General features: G+C 43.6%; 1 protein-coding gene across 10 annotated transcripts in view; it reads left to right on the forward strand.

Annotated features, from left to right (window-relative positions):
• Positions 1 to 14,698, forward strand: part of ITPR1 (inositol 1,4,5-trisphosphate receptor type 1) — a 319,907-nt gene that overhangs the window by 244,322 nt on the left and 60,887 nt on the right. For all 10 annotated transcript variants that reach the window (XM_041762303.1, XM_041762302.1, XM_041762300.1 and 7 more), the window contains 5 exons: positions 2,395 to 2,575; positions 4,201 to 4,454; positions 10,028 to 10,228; positions 11,963 to 12,073; positions 13,720 to 13,815. In XM_041762303.1, the coding sequence (XP_041618237.1) occupies positions 2,395 to 2,575; positions 4,201 to 4,454; positions 10,028 to 10,228; positions 11,963 to 12,073; positions 13,720 to 13,815 (843 nt within the window). The remainder of the gene's footprint in view (positions 1 to 2,394; positions 2,576 to 4,200; positions 4,455 to 10,027; positions 10,229 to 11,962; positions 12,074 to 13,719; positions 13,816 to 14,698) is intronic.

The raw sequence follows: 14,698 nt of genomic DNA on the forward strand, positions 1-14,698 counted from the left end.
AAATGTAGTCACTATAATTAGGTGGTGATATAAGTTCTTCGTGCCCACATTTCTCCTTTTGTTTGTAGATGCATCAGCTCTCAAAGAAGTGAACAGTTAGAACTTGCTTTTTCATATTTGAGCAGTTTTCCAGAATTAATCTATGTTGGGGATTTACTTCTGGCACAGTCATTGAATATAAGCAGGGTCTGATTGAGAGGGTGTAGTTACAATGATCCATGAAGTATTGAGTTGTATTCATTCTTTCATCAAATGGTTAGGAAGCTCCTTCTATGTGTTGGGGCTCCTCTCGGTGCTCTGGAGACAGCTGTGAAGCATACAGGTGAGGCACCTATCCTCTTGGAGTTTACACTGTATATAAGACCTACAGTAAGTAGGTGAATGACAAATACAACAGAGACCAATTGCTATGAAGAAAATAAAACAGGGCAGGGAAGAATAAGCAGTTTCTGGGTTGCTGCTTCCATAGGATTATCAGGATGGCCTCACTGGGGAGGTGATATTAGTGGGAATACCAAAGGATGAGGGAACCCTAGCCTAGCCAAGGAAAGAGCCAGGAAAAGCGAGGAGAGCAAAACAATGGCTCTGAGTGTCTGATACAATACTCTTTGCCAGCATTCTCTTGGGTCAGTTTCATGGGGATAAATGGCTATTTTGGTAAAAACATCCTTAGGGTGATTATTAAATTACTGTGTCTTTTCCTTACTAGGCTACCAGTTTCATGGGGGGCAGGTTCTAGGCCTCTTTTTGGTCACTGTTGTATCTCCTATGATGGATGTAGTGCCCAACACATGACAAGTGCCAGTGAATGGCTGGAAGGATGAATATACAGATAGATGTATAGGTATGTGGGTGAATGAGTAAATGGATGCAATGACGGATGGAGAGATGAAATAGTAAGAAACTGAAAAGAGGATTCAATGTGGTAAAGGGCAATGGAGGACGCTAAAGACTTGAGCTTGGTTCAAAGTGTGTGGGAGTCATGGAGGACTCACTGACACATGCAGAATAAGGCGAAGCAGTAGGTAGGTGATGACTTGTACTGCCACTGGGAGTGGTTGGAGGGGAAAAGATAGAATCAGGGAGCACAAGTAGGAAGGACGGATCTTATGCTATATATTGGAAACATCCAGAAGTAGGGAAGAACAGTGAGATGGAAAGGAAAGAACATAGTCAAGAAGTGCTTTGTAGGCAAATGAGACTTACATTTGTCAATACAGCATAGAGTCTAGTAGCTAGAAGAAGGGTCACAGTGACTACAGTTTCCTTTTGGCAGATGAAAACGTGGTGGCTCTCCTGGGGCATGCTGAATCTGGCAGCAAGTGTTGGGGGCCATGGAGGCAGGGTGAGAGATGGAGGAAGTAAGAGGCTATGACGGCTGATAAGATTCTACTTTTTTCTAGGATTGCAAGCCTAGGGCTACCTTTGGTAGAGAAATGCCATCTTTCTACATGGGGGAGGATATGAAATTGGCAGAAAGATCCAACTGGGAGAAGAAAATATATTGTTTAGAGCTTTGTTTTATTCCTCTGGAAATGACCGTATTGTATTTTTATGTAAATAATTCACAACAGCGTGGTGTTTGCAAAGGGGTGAAAAGAGAACACTCATAAATGAAGTTGAGACACCATATTGTGTTTTTACATCAACATTGTATACTCTTGCTTGTAGTGGGCCCAAAAACAAATGTGCATCCAAGAGGCAAGCTACCTGTTAACTTGGAGCTTCTTCATCTAACCATTTTTGACCTGTCCTTCAAGACCTGGTTTGAAAATCACTTTTTCTACAAAGATTCTGGGATCACTCTGGCCCACTGTCACCCTTGCCAGCTCTGAGCTTCTATGATGTAACTGTCTGTGTAGCTTCTGGAGCACTTTTTACTTACACATTTTTTACTTATGGATTTGTCATCCTAACCTGCCATGGAGCCCTACAGGGGCAGGTAGCACATCTTACTCATCCATATATATTCACAGGGCTGTGCAAAGTGAAGGGGCTCACAGGAATCCTTAAACAAAACACATGACAAGACCTGCAGTAACCACCAAAAATACATTGTTTCCATTATTAATGGAGTTGTTTTGAGTGTGTGCAGGGGCTGCTTCTTAATAGGCTGGAATCTCCCATCACCCTTTAGCATGTGTCCCAAGCCTATATGACTGCTCCATTAAAGACATCCCATGGCAGATTGCTTTAAAGTCTCTGTGTAGAAAATCTCAAGCCATACGATCCAGAGAGCGATAGTGCATGGGATCATGTTTAACTTTGGTCCAAACCTAGACTGTTTGTGAGGTTTTGCAGCAGGCTCTGATTTCTGTGAGGTTTTGGTGTCTTGAGTGGGATTAGATCACTGATCTGTCACAGTGTTGAAAATTTGTGGGTTTTCCATGGCAGCACTCCTTTTTCTGCCGGTTAACAGAAGATAAGAAGTCAGAAAAATTCTTCAAGGTCTTCTATGACCGAATGAAGGTAGCCCAGCAAGAAATCAAAGCAACAGTGACCGTGAACACCAGTGACTTGGGGAATAAAAAGAAAGATGATGAGACAGACAGGGATGCCCCATCACGGAAAAAAGGTAAGTGTGGCGTGGCCCTCCCTCCAGCTGGACCTCCAGTCTTTGAACTGTATTACGACTGAAGCTTTTGGGAGAAGCAAATCAGTCTGGTTATGATAAAATTCTTCCTAAGTAACCAGAGCCGAACTACCATGCATTGGTGGTTTTTCTTGTGTAAAGAATTTACATACCTTCTTCTTAGTCAAACTCAAGGTTTTATTGGCAGGAACTACTTTTATAATCTTTTCCTGTAATTTTCTATTCAATGTTAGGAAAAGTTAAAGAAGACATACACCTTAGGGGTGCCTGGGTGGTTTACTCGGTTAAGTGTCCGACTCTTAATTTCAGCTCAGGTCATGATCTCAGGACTGTGGGATTGAGCCTCGCATCAGGCTCTGTGTGCAGCAGGGAGTCTTCTTAAGATTCTCTTCTCCCTCTCCCCAGTGTTTGTACGCTTTCATGCACACTTGCTCACTCATTCTTTCCCTCTCAAATAAATAAATCTTAAAAAAAAAAGAAAAGGACACACATTTTAAAACTGGGTATCCATCACTTAAATTCCCCCTTATTTTCTAAATTATTTGGAAGTTTCTAAAGCTTTTCATTCATGATCTCACTCAAAGAGAAGTCATACTTGGAAGTAGGTAGATGCACCAGTGTTGGAATCAAATGGCTATGAGGAGGTTAATGAGCCACTCTGAACCTCTTTCTTCAGGTTTAGAACTGGGCTTCTCAGACACAGCACATTTGGCATCTGGAGGATGAGTTGCTGGAGGGGCTGTCCTGTGCACTGTGGAATGTTTAACAGCATATGTGGCCTCTACCCAGTAGATGCCAGTAGCCTGCCCTGCAGCCGACTAGAAGTGTCCTCAGATTTTGCTAATTGTCCCCTGGGTGGGAGTGGGCACCAAATCAGCTCTAGTTTATAACTACTGGTCTAGAATGGGAAAGGTTAACATTTACTGAGTACTCTCTATGAACCAGACACTGTTCAAAGTCCTTTACATCCTTTACTTCATGTAGAACTGAGGTTAACCCTGTAAAATAGAATTGTTAACCCCATTTTACAGATGGGGGAACTGAGGAGCGGAGGTTAACTTGTCCTTGTTAAGGCTATACAGCGAGTAGGCAGTAGAGTCAGGATTTGAACCTAGGGGCAGTCTGGCTACAGAGTGTCTCACTCTTCACTCTGATGCCTAGTTGCTCTGAGGATTTGATGCTGTGGTACTTAATGGGAACCACTCAATCAATTGTCACCATAGTAACAGTAATTCGGGTTGTGGTCATTGTTATGTTGACCCTCTCAGAGGCTTCTCTAGTTAGAATCCACTGATGCTCTCCCCGTTTTGCAGATGAGGATGCTAAGGCCCAGAGCCACATAGGTTTGTGAGGCTGACAGAGCCAATACTAAAGCTTTTCTTCTAAAACAGTATAAGCATAGGTGAAACGTGAGAGCCATGAGCCAGTTGGCAGAGCATGACTGTTTTAATCCTAAGGACTAAGAGAAGTGACTTCTTGGAGTGTTTGGCCAACCTTAAAGATTTCTAGTGAATACAAGGACTTACATTTTCTAATGTTATCTTTTGTGCAGTGGCTAGTACTCCTGAGGACTCAGCAACATTAAGTGTCTTATGTTTGCATTCTAGCCAAAGAGCCCTCGACACAAATAACAGAAGAGGCCCGAGATCAGCTCCTGGAAGCCTCTGCTGCCACCAGGAAAGCCTTCAGCACCTTCAGGAGGGAGGCTGACCCCGATGACCACTACCAGTCCGGGGAAGGTGCCCAGGCCACGGCAGATAAGACCAAGGACGAGCTGGAAATGAGCGCAGTCATCACCATCATGCAGCCCATTCTCCGGTTCCTACAGCTTCTGTGCGAAAACCACAATCGAGACCTGCAGGTGAGGGCTGGCCCCCGGGAGTTACAGCTCCTCAGACATCTCTGCTCCCCTCACTGCCACCAGCTTCCTTGAGTCAAGGACCCAGGATGGTTCTGACATCTGGGCAACTGACATGTTTCTTTGTCCTTCTTCCCTACTATCTCCACAGGGACAAGAACCAAATCTCTTGCTCACCAGTGTAGGTACCTACTGTGTACATATTGAAATATGAGTATGTGGTAGCTTGCCACTGTTTGGCACATAGATCCATAGGTAAGACTTGGATGGATGCATGAATGATTCTGATTAATCAGATGAATGATTAAATATACTAGACTTACAAAATCTGATACGTAGAAAGTCCTATTAAATATTTTTTGGTTGAATAAATGAAGTTACCTTCCAGGGTTTTATACAATAGATGCCCAAATATATGTGTTTAACTGATTATTCCAGAAATCTTTTGTTCACTTTTTATTGATGTTGGGATGATAACAATGGCTGAGGTTTATCAGGCACTTAGGATATCTCGGATGCTAAGTGTTGCTGACATCATTATATTCATTTTATAGATAAGGGAACTGAGGTTCAGGGCATAAAGTAAAGTAGAGAACCAGGACTTGAACCCAGGCCGTCTGACAGTGGAACTCATGTGATCAACCACCATGTTAAGATAGCATATTTTCTCCCTTACAGTTTCCCCACCAGCAAAGCCTATGTGGAAGGGGCTCAGGATGGATTCCAGAGATGTTTCTTTCTACTGAATGAGCATAGATCTATGGAGCCAATCACTCCCCAGGAAAAACATGCTAGAGCACCAGGTCCTTGGCCATTGCCTGGTTTTGCTGCTGGTTTTGGGAAAAACACCCCTCTCTGCCTAAAAGGGATTGTGGATTAGTAACAAAAGTGTGTCTGAACAACTCCACTAAGATAGAATATTTCTTCCTAAAATAAACAAGTTGACAGTGGTAGTTCAGTTACTTGTATAATTATGGTGTGAAAAGGAAGCAGTGGCAAAGACAAGGTGCAGTCTTAAAATATTTCCCTTCCCAACTTTATTCATCAGGTGATTTGATGGCCTTTCACATGTCACCTGTGGCCAGACCCTTTGGGGCTGCCACCGTAAATCACTCATACTTCAGCCTTGCCATATAATCTGTGCCTGGATAAGTTGAGTAAGAAAATACATTGTTAAACAGTAAGACAGAACAGTGAAAAGGAACTGGGTGAAGTTTGCAGTATTAATAATTTCTACACTGATATTTAATTTTAATCAAATTGGTCTGAGCCTGAGCTTTGAAAAGGCAGGTATATTCAAGGTCATCCATCAGCCAAATATGGCCCATATTTAAAAATGAAAGAATTTCCCACAGGCCCCATTGGGTTCTTTTTTCACTTTGCTGTTCATTCATATCCTCCATTGACCTTCCCTGCTTGATCCCTCTCTATGTCTGAGTGTGGGGTTCTGGCTGTTTTTCTTTTCTTGCCTATTGCTCAAATATTCCTACTTTGGACTTAGACCACATTGGCCCTAGATCACTGGGACTGCCTAGCTCAGCTGGGTAGAACAAAGTATTCATGACTCAAAGATCCAGGGATTGCTTGTTGTCTCATTGGCTGGCATTCTGTCTGCAGGCCAACTGTGCCCTCTCCACCTTCCATATGTACACCATTAGTCATGAGGGAGACTGGCCAAGGGAGTGGGAATGACACCATGGAAAGCCAGGCTGTCCCACCAGCAAGAAAGCAAAGCCAACTGTGGCATCTTTGTGGATGGAGGGACCTCCCTGCTGCTGGGGCTATTTCTAGCTGAGCTTGGTGGTCACTGCCCTGGACTGTTCCCTCATACTGCTGTTACTGGTCTCCACCAACCTTGGGCTTCAAAGGGAAGTGGGTTGAGACCATGCCTATGCATGTATGCTTGTTTCATCATCTGGGTGAATACTTGCTCTGTGCTCGGCATTGGTGGTGACAGAGACCTCACCCCTTCCCATACAGAGCTGAGAGTCTCAGGCAGGAGCCACTCGGGGAAACCCAAGATGCTGTGCAGCATGATAAGTACCATAGTGGTATCATCCCAGGGGTTTTGTGGGTTCATAGCAGGCAAACCAATCCACTATGCTGGGTCTAGGCTTGTCAGAGGACTTGATAACTGCTGAGTTCTAAGCTAACACAAGACTGACTGGAATAGAATCCATCCACGAATGTCAGAGGGGCAGTCCTGATGTGCTTGTCTCCAGCCTGGTCTGCTTTCATGGACCTGTTCTGACTCTTCCACTGTACCCCCTGATTTTCCTTCTTTACCACCATACCCAGAGTCCACTGTGGAAGTAGAGTAATGCTTTCATTGAGTCAATTTGCCTTTCCCGTTTGGAAGTTTTCAGTTTTAGTTTTGTACTGTAGCTCTTCACAAAACTCTCCTTGGAACTAAGACGCTAGGAACCCCGAGGATAGACGCACCTTCTAATAAGTCTTTCCAAAACTTGATTCTCCAACACGTCGCTCTGTGGAAAATAGTACTAGGGGAAAGGAAAGCATATAGTATATTTTAATATATTTTTTAAAAGTCTTAGCAGCTTAATCTTTGAAAGTATCATAAGCATTAGCCATGTCAATGGCTTTATACTTTTTTGGTTTTGGCCACAGAATCCTTTAAGATCTTATGCAGAAATGTACTAAGTAAAGCAGATGAGAGCAAAGCTGCTCTATTCAGAGTAAGAAACTACAGAGTGTGAGAACTTTCCTTTCCTCCCTTAACTACCAGAGCCCTGAGAGGTGTTGCATTTCAGGAATCCCTTAGGAGGCAGGGACCACTTGGAAAACCAATGATCTGAACCAGTGGTTCACAAGGATGAAGGTTAGAATCATCTTTAAAGACTCCCACTATGTCATACACACTGAGATGTTGATAAAATTGCTCTGATAGGATGACATTTGTAGAAATCTGGTTCTTAAAATGATAGTTTTGAGTGGGATTCACCTACTCTGAATGCCACCCTGTTGGCAGAGTCCCAGAACAGATGGTGGATCTCTGGGTCAGGGTTTTCTTGTGTACTAAAGGGAGGAGAAGACCTTCTCATGATGACAGAATTACTGTCCCCACCCCTGGTATAAAGAAGTACAGATAAGCTCCAAGAGAGAAGGAATCCGGCCTTTTGAAGTTGCCCAGCATTTCTTGTCATATTTATAACCTTAACTTTCCTGTTAGTAAATGTTTAGTAGAGATAAGGCCACTGCCTTTAGCTTTGCCAGACAGGCAGTTGCTGCCTTAAGCAAGCTTTGTCCACAGAGGTAAGAATGGGAAGAACTATTCTTGAGACATTTTGCCTGTGCTTTTTATCTTTCTCCTGAGGGGTTGGCTTGTTTCACCTGGGTTAAGGAATGCAGGTCTCTTGCTACTGACATCTGTATGAGAACAGGCTTGAAGTCTTTCTTAATTCACCCATCTTGACTTGATCCCTGGCCCTCCAAGGAAAACCACAAAAAGAACAGTGTTTCCCTAGCTTAAACATGGCAAGGTGGTGTGTGCAAAGGGTGAAATCGACTCCGTGAATGTATAAAGAGTCCCTGTTAGCCTCCTAGTGAGTGGCATCCCTCTATTTTTGTAGAGGACAAAGGAAATGGATCTCGGCTAGGGAAGGAGAGATTCTGGCTTGACACTCTGCAAAGGCCATGAGCTATGGGAGAGGCTTTCAAGAAAGGGCAGCCACTTAACCTTCATGGGGAGTTGAAACATAACAGGCTTGAGGACTTTACAAGTCCCCTTTTCTCCTATCCATTCAGTTTAATTCAGATTATTTTAGCCAGTGTTTATGACACACCTGGCATGTGCCAGTCACTGTGCTAGCTGCCAGACACTTCATGCTATCAGCATGGTCCTGGGTGAAGCTGACAGATACCCCTATAAGCACATGATGAAGTGTAAGGAGGGCTAAGAGAGGTGTGTGCCATTCTCCGATCTCATTGGAGTCAGGATGGAGCCTCAGGAGGGCTTCCTGAAACAAATGGCTTGGGACTCCATCCTGAAGGAAGAGGAGTTCATCAGGGTAGAGATGGGGGGAGAGTGATAGGCAGAGGGAATGGTGTGCCTAAAGCCCCAGAGAAAAGAGAACGAAGAGTGCTTGAAGAATAGGAAGAAGCTCATTGCTGCCTGGCAGAGAAGGGCATGGTGGGAGCAGTGATGTCACTGAGCAGAAAGGGTTATGGTGGTAGCAATGATGTCACTGAGCAGAAGGGGGCATGGTGGTAATGATGATGTTACCGAGCAAGGGGGGCATAGTGGGAGCAGTGATGTTACTGAGCAGGAAAGGGGGCATGGTGGCAGCCGTGATGTCCTTGAGCAGAGATGGGGGTATGGTGTGAGCAGTAGCGCATGAGTTTGAGGAGTAAATAGCCTGGAGAGCCATGCTATGAATTTCAGCCTTGGACAGCCAGGCTCTCTCCTGCCCTCTTCCTGAAGACTTCTCCCTCTTTCTCTGCAGGATGAGGAGCTCAACTGGGCCCTCAAGCAGGTAGCATCTTTCCATATTGGCACATATGGACCTACCATAGTGTTTCTAAGTTGTAATATTAGATGATGTTGGTATACTGTATCTAACTACTCCCCAGTTGATGGACATTTAAGTTGTTTCCAGTTCTTCACTGTCACAAACAGTGCTGTAGGGAATATCTAATACATACTTTGTGAATAGAAGTCAGTATTTTATAGAAGTGGAATTACTACCGTGTCAAAGGTCACATTTATTTTATATCTTGCTTTTTATAGTACCAGTCTTCTGTGGTAAACATGTAACTTTTATAACTGCTTAAAAGAATTTTTGCAGTTAATTTTTGCTTCTTTTCAAGAAGAGATTTAAGAGTCTCTGACAAAAATCTCTTCTTCATCAAAATAGATTCTGCTTTGTGAGGTGGTTGAATGTGGTTTACTTGATTTTTGTGGAGGAAGTACGTGCTCTTTTGTCTCTTGTTAACATTATGGGTTTAGCTGGAGGACATCTGTTTGGGCACATGTACATAAGAACACATTTACTCATTCTTGCCTCTTCCTTTAATAATTCATGAGAATGGCCATAAAAGATAACCTAAGTTTCTACCATGGCAATGGGCTTAAGTCAGCCTGTAACACCTTATTTTGTGATGAACCATCCCTAGTACTAGACTCTGGGCATTCAGTATCTAGACTACACCATCATCTTCTAAACATAAGCATTGCCCTTTGAAATGTCAAATTCCTCTGAACCTAATACCTAGTGGGAGAGACATGGACTGGAGTAGGAAAAAGAGAAAGGGGAACTCAAAAAGGCTTTAGGTGTCTGTCAAGGAGGAGCCCTCCTACACAGTATCACATAGAAAAGCACCTTGGAGAATAAGCTGCAGTGTTTGGTGTCCATTGCCATAGACCAAATCCACAGTTGACCATCATGGATGCTGTCTCTTCTCTCCAGTGCTATATCTCTCTGCATAATTGCTGATCAATTGAGGGCATCAACCAATTAAATACTAACAAAATGGCCATATGAATGACCTTTTCTTTCTTCTCTCTGACTTTGCCCCTCTCCCTACCCCCCTGCCATCTGGGGACTGCCCAATTGTAGAACTTTCTTCGTTGCCAAAATAACAAGACCAACTACAATTTGGTGTGTGAGACGCTGCAGTTCCTGGACTGTATTTGTGGAAGCACTACTGGAGGTCTTGGTCTTCTCGGGCTCTATATAAATGAAAAGAACGTAGCCCTCATCAACCAAACCCTGGAAAGTCTGACTGAATACTGTCAAGGACCATGCCATGAGAACCAGGTACCTCCATTTTTATTTGGGGGTGGGAAAAAGAAGTTGTTCATCATTTTGGAAATGTTGACAGGAACTAGTTCAGAAGTCACATAACATTGCCTGTTGGCCTAGGAAGTCACTAGAACTGGAGGTCTTTTATCCAGCAGTCAAGAAGGAGCTATGGTGCTTTATCATGCTTCAGAACTTGGCCTAATCAGAGGCATTACCAGGCTTGTCCTTGGTATCCATGCATGGCATAGCATATCTTGGCTTGATTTTGTTTGATTGTCCAAATTTGACTAACTTGACTAGGGGTAGATAATAAAGTTGGAGTTAAATTAAAGACCAGAAGGCTGGGCTCTATTTTAAATGCGAGGAAAAGGTTTAAACCTAGCTAGAGAGAGAAACCTTGTTACCCACAAGACAGCTTGAACAATATGAGGAAACGTTCGGTTGAGATTTTTAACACCACAGACATTCAGAGAAAAGAAAGCCCCATCAGTCCTGATGTTGGCCTCTCAAGAAGTAGATTTTTTTTTTTTTTTTAATTTATGATAGTCACAGAGAGAGAGAGAGAGAGAGGCAGAGACACAGGCAGAGGGAGAAGCAGGCTCCATGCACCGGGAGCCCGACGTGGGACTCGATCCCGGGTCTCCAGGATTGCGCCCTGGGCCAAAGGCAGGCGCCAAACCGCTGCGCCACCCAGGGATCCCAAGAAGTAGATTTTTAGAGGGGAACTCAATCATATCTTCAGTAGAATGTCTATTGCTTATCTGTGACTTGTTGCAGACTTTGTGTTTTTGCATTAGTACTAGTGATGATTATGATTTTTAACTCTAATTTTGGCTTCATCCTGGCTGAAGGGGATAGACTAAGTCTGAAATTGCCAGTTCTAAATCCATTTGCATAGTGAAGGTGTGATACACTGTGTGACTTGGGGAGCAAGGCCAGGACCTTCACTCAGGGGAGAAGAGTGGCTGACAAAAGGGACAACTCATTGTGTATCAAACACCTGGTCATAGTTGGCTATAAATATGAGGTTAGCATGTGTTGGATCCACTTTCCTTACTTGGTTCGCTGATGAGACAGATGGTGTAGTCAAAGTTAAAATGAAAAGGAACAAGAAAAATTACAACAGGCTTGGGGGAAAAGGTTTTATCTAACATGTAAGTGAATTTCCTTATAACCTCAAGTTTGCTTTTCTGCCAAACAGAGGTCTGTTAAAAGGAACATATTGGAGTAGATTCTGCTGCAAATGGGGACCCTTACCTGGGGGAAGATGATTAATTTGAGTATTGTGTGAATTAAACAGGAAACATGTTTTCCAGGCTTAGGCCTTAAGCGAGAGTATGAAGTATGAAGACCAAGTGCTATAGAGAGAATGGAACACACCTTTAAAGGGGAAAACAGGGCTCAGAACCCAGAATCAGTCACACACCGTATTTTCCCTTAAGAACAAAAGCCAACCTTACTGCACTATTTGGATTAGACACGAGCAATTTATCAGTTACAGTGCATGGGGACTTTCCTGCTGTTTACTGTTAATTCTGAAACTAGCGATTTTCATCTGTCTTTTATTTTTACCACTTTCTCACGGAAAATTTGCAGCTCTCCCCTTGAGACATTACTGGGAGTGGCAAGAATTGTGTTGAAATAGCAGTTCAGCCTGTTGGCTTTTGACATCTGATTTATGACCAGCATTTGTGTAAATGTCTGTGTGTGTGTGTGTGTGTGTGTGTGTGTGTGTGTGTGTTTCCTCAGAACTGCATAGCCACCCATGAATCCAATGGCATTGACATCATCACAGCTCTGATCCTCAATGACATCAATCCTTTGGGAAAGAAGAGGATGGACCTTGTGTTAGAACTGAAGGCAAGTAGGAATTGAAAGCAAAAGACAGTAGCATGTGAAAATAGTCACTTTTGTGTTTTGCTTCCACATGTGAAACGATCAATGTTGCAAAACTAAATACAGGCAGTTCTTTGAGACTAAATGAATGATCCATGTTGTAAGTTCTGACTAAAATGCAAAAATTCAGTCTTCCCCTGCAAATAAGGGTCTTAGGACGGGATACCACCTCCAATATTGATTTCTTAAGCATATCCCCAAAGAAGAAAACCCTCATTTGCATTTAGAGGTTCCAAAGATTCTTTAATAGTCCAAAGACCTCTCGGTGTCCAGAGTGTATTTCAAAATGTATTAGCCTCACTGAGCTATTTCCTTTTTAACCATTCCCATGTTGGGGCATGTTGAGATCTGTCCTCTGTCTTACACCCGTACCCAGCAGTAAGCACTTTGTCACTGTCACAGAACTGCCTATAACTGCAGGGTTTAGCTGAAAAGCTGATCTGTGTCGATTGCATAAACAGTGTCATGGGAAAGAAAGGTCATTAAGGGAAGGTGTTAACACAAAAGTCCACAAGAATTGCACCATTATTTTTATTTTTCCTTTAGTATTTATAACTAAGAGTCCAAACTGATAGTTGATTTGACTTGGATGTGTGATTTAAATGGACTTCTTTGTGAGTCTGCTATTTTTAATTCCTTTGACCACTTGTGTTGTAGAATTGACTTGAACATCATTCAAGCTCATGCACCTGGCTCCCATTTATCAGAATGTATATGATGAGAGCCTGAAATGAACAGAATTTTATGGGCTATTGATCACCCTTGCAGTGACTTTTTCAACTAAACAATCTGTGGATTGCGATAGAGATTTGTGTGCTCTGAAAAGGCACCATTTGATACCACAGCATCCTGACTGAATGCCTCTGACCTGTACTTGGGAAGGAAAAAAAAAATACTGCCCCCTCTTATGCAAAACAGCAGGAACTTTCCAATCCTATACACAAAGCAGCATACAGGTTATCCTAGGCCCAGGATCTAAAATCAGGTCAAGCCAAGAAATGCAGGTTATGGGCACGTGAAAACTTTGAATGTAATGGGAAATGTGGATTTGGCATGCATACAGTGCTCTTTTGGGTCATTTTTGTTAACTGGTATCAGCTATACTCTCATCATAATATTAGGGGTTATGAGAGCTGATTGTAATACTTTAAGAACAGTACTATTTTAATCGCCTGCCTTTTCTGCCCCGCAAGGCTGAATAACAAGGTTTAAAGCCACACCTGCCCCGAAGGCATCATGGGTCCATGTAGCAGTCCTTCCTGACCGTTGTCATCATAAGGTTGCCAATACACCCACAAGCAACCATGTTTAAGTTCCCAATTTCCATTAGGACTTATGTCAAGTAACATTAGGGAGAGCAATGCCCAAACGATTATGTTCTTCTGTGACCCAAAGCAGATTCTGCAGTTATGGTTTTGGGGTCTGCAGTGGCACACTCCCTGTCGCGTGCAGCTGAGTTTTGCCGTACCAGACCCGTGGCTCTGCCATAGGATGAAACGTCTGTCTATCCAGCCAGGATGCAGTACTCACCTCAACTGGGCACACACAGTCAGGCCAGCCACCCCAAGCTGCTCCACTCCATTTTCTCCTCCCTTTGTTTGTCCAATTAGAACAATGCTTCCAAGTTGCTGCTGGCCATCATGGAGAGCAGGCATGACAGCGAGAACGCAGAGAGGATACTTTACAACATGAGGCCGAAGGAACTGGTGAGTTGATGGCCGATCGCCTGGCTGTGACACCAAGCAGAGGCAGAGCAGTATTTGTGGCAGAAAGAGAATCCGTTTCCTTGAGTTTTCTTAAAGATGCCAAAGATTAGAAATCTAAGGAGAGCATACACAGCCCCATTTGGCCGCCGCCCGCCCCTCACCTCCTCCTTACCCCTCTTGAGAGCCAGGGCGGCAAGTTCACTGGAGGCCTAGCAACCTGGAGTTCAGGTCCACACCTCTCCCTTTCTGCCAGGTCACCTTGGGCAGGCACCTGACCGCTCTGAGCTACTGTTGTCTCATCCCTAAAAAGATGATAATATCATGTTGGCCGGAGGGTGATTCTGAAGACTAAACGAGGACTTGGAATCAGGCCCCTGACATAGCACCCGGCACACCATCCACCCTCCTCCACCCCTGTGAACTGTATAACTCCTTTCTCCTCCTTTTCCTCATTGGCTACTGAATCCCCATCTCTTCCGGGGGCCAATAGTCTGGGCAACAGAAGAGTTTTCCTTGGGTGCCAATGTTTGGGTTTTGTTTTTTCTTAAAAAACAAATTTTGTTTATTTTTGAAGGGTGATATTCACAATGGGCTGTGACTTCCAGGGTGAGGGTTAGTGCTGCAACCTGGCAGCTCTCAGAGACAGTGAAATGAGCTGAGGACAGAACTCTGTTTGGACTTTTTCCCACACAAACTGTAACTGACAGAAGTAAATGAGAACACTAAAACTTTTCTGTTGCCTGGTGACCTGTGTGCACTGGGGGCTGGGCTAAAGTCCCTTCATGTATCCCTTGAAATAAAGTTAACAGTGAGCCCAGCTCTTTGATCTCTGAGGTCAGCAATGAGTTCTCAGCCTGAGATGGACACCATCTCTGAGTTTATA

This window comes from Vulpes lagopus, chromosome 7 (genome assembly GCF_018345385.1).
Source record: "Vulpes lagopus strain Blue_001 chromosome 7, ASM1834538v1, whole genome shotgun sequence".
Lineage (NCBI taxonomy): Eukaryota > Metazoa > Chordata > Mammalia > Carnivora > Canidae > Vulpes > Vulpes lagopus.